Source organism: Chrysochloris asiatica, unplaced genomic scaffold (assembly GCF_000296735.1).
Source record: "Chrysochloris asiatica unplaced genomic scaffold, ChrAsi1.0 scaffold00037, whole genome shotgun sequence".
In the NCBI taxonomy this organism is placed as follows: Eukaryota; Metazoa; Chordata; class Mammalia; order Afrosoricida; family Chrysochloridae; genus Chrysochloris; species Chrysochloris asiatica.
In genome coordinates this window covers 1,772,572-1,782,466 of record NW_006408555.1, presented here as the reverse complement: position 1 = coordinate 1,782,466, position 9,895 = coordinate 1,772,572, and the positions used below count along the sequence as shown (strand labels likewise).

The 9,895-nt window shown below is 52.3% G+C and overlaps 1 protein-coding gene across 1 annotated transcript in view; it reads right to left on the bottom strand.

The window, feature by feature from the left end:
• Positions 1 to 1,341: 1,341 nt before the first annotated feature.
• The window catches only part of KLHDC4 (kelch domain containing 4), a 28,333-nt gene continuing 19,779 nt past the window's right edge, over positions 1,342 to 9,895 (bottom strand). The window contains exons 7-14 of the mRNA XM_006860277.1: positions 6,964 to 7,123; positions 5,353 to 5,428; positions 4,944 to 5,152; positions 3,826 to 4,225; positions 2,776 to 2,868; positions 1,758 to 1,958; positions 1,499 to 1,681; positions 1,342 to 1,391 (exon numbers count right to left, since the gene is read on the bottom strand). Of these exons, the coding sequence (XP_006860339.1) occupies positions 1,342 to 1,391; positions 1,499 to 1,681; positions 1,758 to 1,958; positions 2,776 to 2,868; positions 3,826 to 4,225; positions 4,944 to 5,152; positions 5,353 to 5,428; positions 6,964 to 7,123 (1,372 nt within the window). The remainder of the gene's footprint in view (positions 1,392 to 1,498; positions 1,682 to 1,757; positions 1,959 to 2,775; positions 2,869 to 3,825; positions 4,226 to 4,943; positions 5,153 to 5,352; positions 5,429 to 6,963; positions 7,124 to 9,895) is intronic.

The window sequence follows — 9,895 nt, the reverse complement described above, 5'->3', positions numbered from 1 at the left end:
TGGACAATGAATAAGGAAGACTGTAGAATTGAAGCATTTGAGTTGTGTTGGAGGACACAAAAAGTACCGTGAACCGCCAAAAGAACAAAGAAATCTGTTTTGAAAGAAGTTAGGATGGGCAGACTTTCTCTATACTTCAGACATGTTATTAGGAGGGACCAGTCTCTGTAGAAGGACATCATGCTCGGTAAAATCAAGGGTCAAGCGAAAAAGAGGAAGACCCCCAATGAGATGGACTGGCACAGTGGCAGGAGCCATGGGCTCAGTGAGACTGGCGTGGGACCAGGCAGTGCTCCATGTACATGGTCACTATGCACTGGTACCAACTCAACAGCACTTAACAACAGAGGGACCGCTACGTTATTTATATTTGCATTTTTCTAATGGATAATGAGCTGATTTCTGGTGTTGCACTGTAGCTAAACACTGAACTGCTAACCACAAGATCAGAAGTTCAAACCCACCAGCTGCTCCTCACAAACTCCATACAAGGTCACTGAGTGAAGCCAGCTCAATGGCACTTAATGGCTGGTGATTATGAACATTTCCTCCTGTTTGTTGGCCACCTGAATGTCCTCTTTGGTGAAATGTCTGTTCATATCCTCTACTCGTTTTTCTATTAGATTTTCATCTTAATCATGTTAAGGTGAAGTTTTCTGTACATTTTAAAATCAGTCCCTTATCTGTCATTACCAAAAATTTGTTTCCCAATCTCTGGGTTACCTTTCTATCCTTTGGGTGAAATTCTTTGATGCACATAATTGTCTATAATTTTTAGGAAGTCTCTGTCATCTACTTTATCTTCCAGTTTGTGTTTTCAGTTATGTTTGATAAGTATTATTTATTTGAGGTACCAGAGCCCCTAAACTTGTCCCTATTTTTACACTAATGATCTTCTATAGCTCTAGGTTTTACATCCACATCTTCAATCTACACTGAATCCATTTTTGTACAAGGTGTGAGATATGGATCTTATTTCATTCTTCTACAAACAGATTTCCAGTTGTACCTTTTGTTGAAGCGACTCTTTCCCATTTAATGTGTTTTGGCCCTTTGTCAGTGATTAGCTGACCACAGGTGGATGGGATCTACTTCTGGGTTCTCAATTCTGTTTCACTGGTCTGTGTGTCTGCTTACCAGTACCAGGCTGGTTTGATCGCTGTGGCTGTGGAGGAGGTTTTGAGATTGGGAGACTTCACTTTCTATACAAGGAAGCAAATGGAAGTCGCCTTCAGTCATCAGCACTGGACAAGACTCCTACCAAGGAGCCAGGCTGGGCTGGGCAGTATCTTGAGTGGGTAGCCTCAAGCCCAAGAGGAAAAGACTAGAAAGGTAACTCCCTCAACCCTTAAGGAAGGTAAGCTGGGAGGAGCCCACATTCCGCGTGGTCCCTAGAGAGCAGTCAGGCCCAGAAAAGGAGGGAAGCTGGATCAGACTGGTGCAGCCAGAGGAAACTTTATTGAAAGGTCCCAGGACCACGCTTTGACCATCTGCCAACAGCAGGGTGATGATCGGGGGCTGAGCAGAAGGCTCACCACAGTGCAGCACAGGAGGGGCAGCAGAGAAATCTGTCTGTGGCCCGGCTCTGGGACGGTGTCGCCCTCCGTCTGGGGAGATGGGGTTCCCTGAAGTTCTGCCACACACTGCTCCTGTCCTCTGCTCCCATCGAAGGCGACCCTCCCTGCAGGAGCCAAGGGTGTACGTGCCCGAACAGCAGGGCACTGGCCAGCTTGTGACCAGTCCAGTTCAGGTTTCACCTGAGGTCTGGCCTCGGGCAGTGTCTGGATCTGAATCATGGAAAAACTCCTTAGCCATCGCATGAGCAGCTCTCAGCACTTTCTTCTCCTTGGCCTCAGGGCCCAGGCTCTCCCGGGCTCGGGCCACCCAGTGAGGCTCTGTCCGGCACAGGTAGTCCTCATAGCTCTCGACGTGCTCTGCAGGTGGAGGTGTTGCATCTGCTTGATGGGGCGGGGTGAGACGACACACTCAGCCGGGGCGGAGCCACACAGTGTGCCGGGAGGCTGGTGTGAGGAACCACAGCACACACTACACACACCACCCCAAGACCTGACCAGGCAGGACGGTCCCCAAGACACAGCCCTATCAGCATATGGCCCCACAAACTGAAGACACAACACCCAAGACCTCAGTCTGCTGGCTGCGTGTGTCCCTAATGCCAGGTCAGACGCGCGAACCTTTGAAGTCCTAACATTGCTCTTCACCAGTGCACCGTGGGCTTTGAGGAAATGACCCCCTCAACCCCCCGCCACTCTGGTCACCCAGCGCTGGTGGCCTGGGCTCAGTACCAAGGACGGTATGCTACCATGGTCTCCAGGAGTCCAAGGGCAGTTCCGACCTATCAGACTCTGCCATTCGGTGGCACACAAAAGGGTAACCATGCCACCCCAAGATAAGACAGTTACACATTAAAGGGTTCCAAACACAGCAGAAAAAAATGTGGAACGAAACTCAAAATAGTGTTTAAAACATTTTTTTTAAAGATTGGGCTTACAGAAAGAGACTGCAGGAACCTGAGCCTGTGGCCCTCATCATCCATCAGGTCTGGAAAGAACTCACCTTTGTGGCCCAATTTTCAGCCAAACACCAGATGGGTATATAAGGGGCTACAACAGCACTGTGGGCCACCTGTTCCCCCCTCACTGTGAGTTACCAGTTTCCCGCCTCACTGTGGGCCACCTGTGCCCCCCTCACTGTGAGTTACCAGTTTCCCGCCTCACTGTGGGCCACCTGTTCCCCCCTCTGCTGTGAACTTACCTGTGTCTTCCTCACTGCTCTCCTCTCCCGTGTCTTCTTCTTCCTCATCTCCATCCTCCTCTGAGTCAGTTTCCTCCAGCCACTCTTGAGTGTCTTCAGAAGCAAAAGCACACACAGCTGGTCAGTGAAGGCCAGGACGTCAGGGGAGAATCAAGGCTCCCAGACCATCCTCAATGGGGATGCCATCTTCTCAGTAAAGAAGTCTCCTGGGAGAAGCTACCTCAGGAACCAGCTTGCTCCCCTGAGACTGAAGCATGGGACGAAGACAGAGTTGTGCACAAAGCCATTTGTTAAGTGCCGTCGAGTCGATTCCGACCCACAGTGACCCTGTATAGATAGGGTTTCCAAGGAGCAGCTGGTGAGCTTGAACCGCCGACTTTGCAGTCTGACGCATTAACCCACAGCGCCACATCAGGACTCCTTAGGAAATCCTAATTCTGTTGACAACAGCGCCCTGGCAAGTTCTGCTCCTGCCTGTCCCAGGGGTTATGATCAAGGACACATCTGTAGACTCGGCTCTGTCTCTGCCCACAGACAGGTGAATGAGGAACCAACTGGGACCTGCGGCAGCAGACACTGTTATGAAACAGTACAAGGTGAAGGTGAGAGTGAAAGAAACAGAGACAACGCTTTTCAGGAGAAGATGAACAGGACCTGCGGGCGGAAACCCAGAGGGCACGAGAGCTGACAGAACATGCCTCCTCCTGCCCAGGGCAGGTCTTAGGTCATCAGAGGGCAGGCTCAGCCAGGGCAGTGCCTATGAAGCCTGTACAGCCCAGAGCCACCTGGGGTTCAGGCAGAAAGCACCCAGGACAAACAGTGCTCAGGCAGAGGAGCCACCCACACAGGCTGTAACGCCACAGAGGGGCCAGCGAGAACAGAGGACTCACCCGTACAGGCTGTAACGCCACAGAGGGGCCAGCGAGAACAGAGGACCCACCTGCACAGGCCGTAACGCCATAGAGGGGCCAGCGAGAACAGAGGACCCAGGCAATGTCCAGCCCACCCCACATGTGGTGAGTTGGCACCTGAGGCAATTCCTTTGCTCACCTGGGTCCATCTCCACCAGGGCCTTCCACCCCTCCATCTTCTGCAGGTCCAGGCAATAGAGGTCACTGAGGGTGAACTGGCGGTCGCCCGCCTCAAACATGCCCCCGTAAACGTAGAGCAGCCCGTGCTTCACGGCGAGCATGGCATTGGAGCGGGGGCTCGGTGCCACTACGGGTGCTCCGGCCTCCTCCGTACTGTCCTCGTCCTCAGCTGCTGCGCCAGCCTCGCCGGATATAGGGAGAAGCTGCTTGATGGTGACCACAGTCCCATCCTCGGAGATCACCTCTCGGACCACTTCCAGGGGTTGCTGGGGGCTGGGCTCCAATGCTGCCGGCTTCTCCACGCCTGGAGGCTCTCCTGTCCTGCCACGTCGCCGTTTCTTCTTCTCAGACCTAGGTTCCTATTGACAAAGGACAGCACGATGTGGTCCCCAGTGGACAGGCATCCCGAGTGGGTGCATAGGAAGAGGCTTCAAAGGGAATCGTCTGCAGCAAGACCCTCAAGGTCCAGGGGCTAGAGGTGACATGGCTAGAGCAAACAGCAATACACTCCAAAGTTTGGAGGTTCAAGGCCACCCACAGGCCTTGCAATCGACACCTGAAAACTCAAAATACTACGGCTCACAGTCCTCTTCAGACACACGGAGCAGGGTCCCCTCGGACACGCACAACACAGTACCCTCATATACACAAGAAACGGTCCCCCCAACACACATGGATTGACACGAATCAGTCAAGGCCACAGAACTGGTTATTAATTCAGGGACTCAATATAGGACTGTGCCCTGGACAAGGGACTCCTGTGTACAGCAGACCCTCACTGTGAGGCAAGAGGGGCACAGTTAACACCCTGAAGGAACCCTTGCCTTCACGGACCCTTGTCTTGGAAAAATGACCACCACCAAGCAGTGCCAACAGCAAGCAGCTGGGGGTCCAAGCTGGTGGTCAGGGACACCTGTCAGTGCCGAGTCCACAGCACCTTGGGTGACAGTGATAAATGTGTGACAGCTCCTATTTTAACCAGGCAAATCCTGTGACTTGGGGCTGAGACCATCCTGAGACAAGGCTGACAGGGTTTGGAGACCCTGACTGCTCAGACCCCCTCAGGGAGGGCCCTACCTTGAGTTGCCCGGCGAACCAGCGGCTCTTGGCAGAGTCATAGAAATACAGGTCATTGAAGAAGTCCCCTTGCAGACTCTCCTCCTCCTCCTCGTCACACACCCCCCCAAAGAGCAGCGTCTGATGGTTCGGGGTCACGGCCACCGAGAAGCCGGACCTTGGCGTGGGCTTGACTCCCGAAGGGTGGATCCGCGTCCAAGTCCACTTGCCTGTGAGGAGAAGGCAGGACTGCGTGAGAAAGCGGAGAACCTCGCACAGTGGGAAGGTGTGGCCACGCAGGCAGAGCTGTGTTGGGAGCAGGGAGCCTCACCCACCATGACCACTGCACTGACACCACCCTCACGGCCAGGGTCCAGGCCGTACTCGGAGGATAGAGGTGGCGCTGGTCTCCTGGACCCTGTGCACCTACCGTCCTTTCCATCCTCGGGCCTGAGCAGGAACATGTCTGAGTGCAGAGTGCCTCTGTCCACGTCTTTCTTGACTCTCTGCCGAGAAAGAAGCATCCTGTCAGTAGTCACTACGTTCCCTGTGGGGTCTTTCCATGCGGGAACACGTAACAGTGCTCTGCTGACAGGGCTGGAGGCTCCATGGAGGTTGTCACTGGGGAGTGAGGCGGGAGTGCTGCTCCCTTGCTAACTAGGGTAAACCAGTGCTAACTAGCTAACCAGTCTGCATTCCCCAACTGCTTTCTATTTTCACAACTCGCCACGTGGCAACGATCGCCTCCGACCTCCCACCAGCAGCTGCGCTAGGTCGCCTTCCCTTTCGGATCCCCTGCACCTCTGTCTGGGGTGTGGAGAGGTCCAGGGAGCAGGGCCTGTTTCCCACCGAGAACTAAGTAGAGAACACCCCGTGGAAAGAAGTGAGGCTTCCACATGGAGATTCACTGTCTTCAGGAGAGGCCACAGGTGACGAGAAACATCTTGGGGGGACACAAGGCAGCAGGTGGGCAGGAGGGGGCTCTGTGCTCCTCACCAGGGAAGGGCGAGCTCTAGCTCCCACAGTGGGAATGAGGGCCTGCAGCAGGGCAGCCCTCTCCTTGTCCGGCCCCCACCCCTCCGCCTCCAGGGAACATGCGCTTGTTGGGAGGCACTTGCTCACACATCCCCTCTCTCAGCTCCTCTTCCCTGCCGGCCCCACTCTGCCCACGTCCACCCTGCCACCACACCCCTAGTGCTGACCGAGCAGAACAAAGCCAGCTACCAGCTGCAGATGGGTGGTCAGTGTCTGCGGCCTAGGGACAAAACCTCCTCCGAGCACAAACGGACTCACTGCACAGGGTTCGAGAATGTAACAGGAGCCGAGCACCTTACAGCAGGGTCCATGGACGACAAATGAGTTCCTGAACCTTGTCTCTTGGTTAGGGCTGCACACTGGCTCTGCCCAGTTCTGACATGGCCAAAGAGGCGTCGCTGGCAGATGTTTGAAGTTTTAATGAGCCAGGAAGATCACCGGAACGTGAAAAAGAACATGTCCTTATCTCCCTGGTACAGAACCAGGGCAGTGTGCACGTTCCCTAGCAACCAGACGAGCTTTTTCGCCCTGGTTTAGTGGGGTCTCCAGCAGCACTGGCCCACTCAAAGCTGGTAGCCACCTGCACCATACCGTTCTCTATGGGTGTCTAATCTCCCCACGGGGCTCCTGAACGTACCACTGCAAGGCTGTGAATCACAAGGTTTCCTACTCTAGGTGCCAGGCCAAATAGGCCAAATGTAAGATTTCGGATCCTTTCCTTGTTTCACTTCGTTGGCCATGGCAGAATCCTGGTGAGATGCTGTAGGATAAGCACTGGACTACTAACCTCGGCGGTTCAAACCCACCAGCCGCGCCTTGGAAACTCTATACAGGGTTGCTACAAATTGGACCTGAACTCCACGATCCTTAACAATAACAAGAATTGTCTCAAAGTCCCACGTCTGAAATCCAGGGAATACCTGCTCTGCTGACTGACTGCCCAGTCATCCCAGAAGGTTAAACCTGCGCTCTCACACAGTGAAGTGAAAACAAATTCCACACCTACCTGTTTCGAATAGCCTCCGTAGATGATGATGCCACCCTGGGCAGTGACAGACATCTGGCAGCCAGACCTGGGGGTAGGTCCCATCCCTGAGGGAGACAGCTTGGCCCACGTGAAGGTATCCAGATTAAAGGTGTATACATCGTTGTAATAGATGTAGTCTCTGGTGACAACAAGCGACAGCCATTAGTATCCTGCTGCTAAGAAGTAAAACGTTACACAACGGGCCTGACTGAAATGGAAGGTAAACACCCACTTCCATGAAGCTCTGGTAATTCGAGTTCAGTGTCATATGACATGACTGAGTGTGTGCGAGCTGGCATTTGAAACAGAGAACTGCTACTCCCCTCTGAAACCCGTCAGTCTGTAACAAGAGTGTGAACTTGTGCAGGCTACCAGCGGCACAGACAGTGTCACCACACTGGGAAACAGGACAGAGACACCAAGAGGGACCCAGGTGTCCACATGGTGGCAGCCAAGTGGGGAGGCACCTGGTCCTGACAGGAGAGCAGTGAGCAGAGCCCAGGAGCCCGAGGGTGCGATCAGGCCGACAGTGAGGCTCCGGGCACTGGGGACACGTCCCTTCCCGCCCTGGAGGCCCTTGTAGAAGGACGGCTCCGAACTCACAGACCAAGGACTCAAGGGGTTCGCAGAAGTTGTAACATGTTGCCCTGCTCCTGGGTGTCACATTTCAGAATTTCAATACAGAGACTCGATTCTACATGTCAGCAAAAAGCCAGCGTGGCAAGGCAACGGCCGTCAGTGTTTATACACCACGGTGACCGAGGACACAAGTGTCTGTTCTCGTGTTGGCATTTCTCTGCAATAGTTCCAAAAACACACTCACTTTTGAGTTTGAAATGGTCACGCTCTAACTACTGCAAGCAGCCGATCTGTAGGTTCACAGAGGAGCCCTGACAGCACAGTGGTTAAAGCGCTTGGCTGCAAACCCAAAGTCTGGTGGTTCCATCAGCCTCTCCCCAGGAGAAGGGTGAGCAGCCTGGTGCCATAAAGACCCACACACCTCGGGGCAGTCCGACTTGGTCTCACGGGGTCACGATGAGTCGGGACCCACCTGACAGCAATGACTTTCCCTCTCTTTGGCGATTCGGTTTCCAAAAGCAAGGGCCATGCTGGTGTCAGTCACTGCGCCACGCCAAACAGCTGCAGGTTCAATGGTCTGAGAAACCCACTAATCCCCACGGCTGTACTTTGACAAGGGACTCTGGAGAAAATGCGCTTCAAGACTTCCGAGGCCTTCATTTTTAAAAATGGCCTCTTATCCAAAGTGGCAACAAGCCACCAACGCCACATTCAGGAAGTCGAAGTTTCATGGTCTGCACACTGGGCGCTAAGGGCTAAGACTGGTCAACCGCTGCTCAGGGGTAGTAATGAGGACCAGTTCACAACTTCTAACTTGAGACGATCACACACCATCCCAACAGACTGGCGGCAGACAAACTACCAGAACAAGACACAAGCTAAATGAGCCTAGTTACACTTCCAAGAGCATCAAAGCATCCGCCACTGAATTAAGATTTGTGTTGCTGTGTGCCCTCGAGTAGGTTCTAACTCACAGAGACCCCAAGACACAGGACAAGTACCGCGTAAGGTGTGTGAGGTTGTAAATCTTTAAAGAAGCCCACTGCCACGTCTTTCTCCCACGGAGCCACGGGGCAGGCGTGGGTCTGGACCATACATCTGTCAACAGTCGAGGGCTTAACCAGAGCCACCACTCCTTTGAACTTGAAAATATCCCTACTCTGAAAGGCACTTAAGCACTGGACTGCTAACCTGAAGGTTAGCACTCCTGAGAAACCCTATAAAGAGCTGACTCAATGACACTAAGACCAGTAACAATAGTTACCTTAGGAGCAGGTTCAGACCGATTGGCGAGAAGGGGACATGGAAACAAAATCACAGGGAGAGAGTGAACTAACCTAGGTTACATGAGGGGGACCGCAGTCACTGAAATGAAACCAAGTGCATGATCTGTTGATTCTGGAAGCTATGCTACCAGGATTTTAACTACCAGTAGGGTCACTCCCGGTGGACAGGTTTATCTGAGCTACCACACTAAAACAGACGAAGGAGGAGGAGAGATGGATTACAGTCAAATATTTGTTGTTCCAATTCACAGCGACTCTGTCTAAGGTTTCCAAGGAGCAGATGGTGGGTTTGAACCGCCGACATTCTGGTTCAAACTGACCCTGCGGTCCAATGCTTATCCTACAGTGTAACACCAGGACTTGGAGTATTTAATCACTGAAAACATTATGAATAACCGTTTCAGATAGCAAGAGAATACTAAGTACTGACACATGATGAAGCTTGCCAGGATACTGGCAGACACAGCGTCAGAAGATGAGCCCCTCAGGGCGGAAGGCTCTCAAAATACGACTGGGGAAGAGCTGCCTATGGAATAAAGCTTCCGGAACCTTCATTTGCTTATGGGGTAAACCTCAAACAAGGAGATTCAGTTGTAAACATCCATTAATACTCGGAACATAAAATGTACAAATGTACACAAAAAATCTAGGAAAATTGCAAGCTGACAAAAATGAAATGGAACACAAACATCAGTATCCTAGGCATTAGTGAGCTAAAATGGACTAGTATTGACCATTTACAACAGCAAAAAGATGGAGACAGCTAAAGTGCCCATCAACTGAAGAATGGATAAACAAATTGTGGTACATACACACAATGGAATATTATGCTACAGTTAAGAATAACAAGGAAGCAGCAAGCTACCACATAACATGGATGAACCTTGAGGACATTATGCTGAGTGAAATTAGTCAGTCACAAAAAGAGAAATACTGCATGAGACCACTACCGTAAAAGACTAAGAAAAAGAAATTATACTAAAGGGGGGTAGGGGGAAGTCTTTGTTGGTTGTTGGGAAGTTGGTGATGGGTGGAGGGAAGGGGGG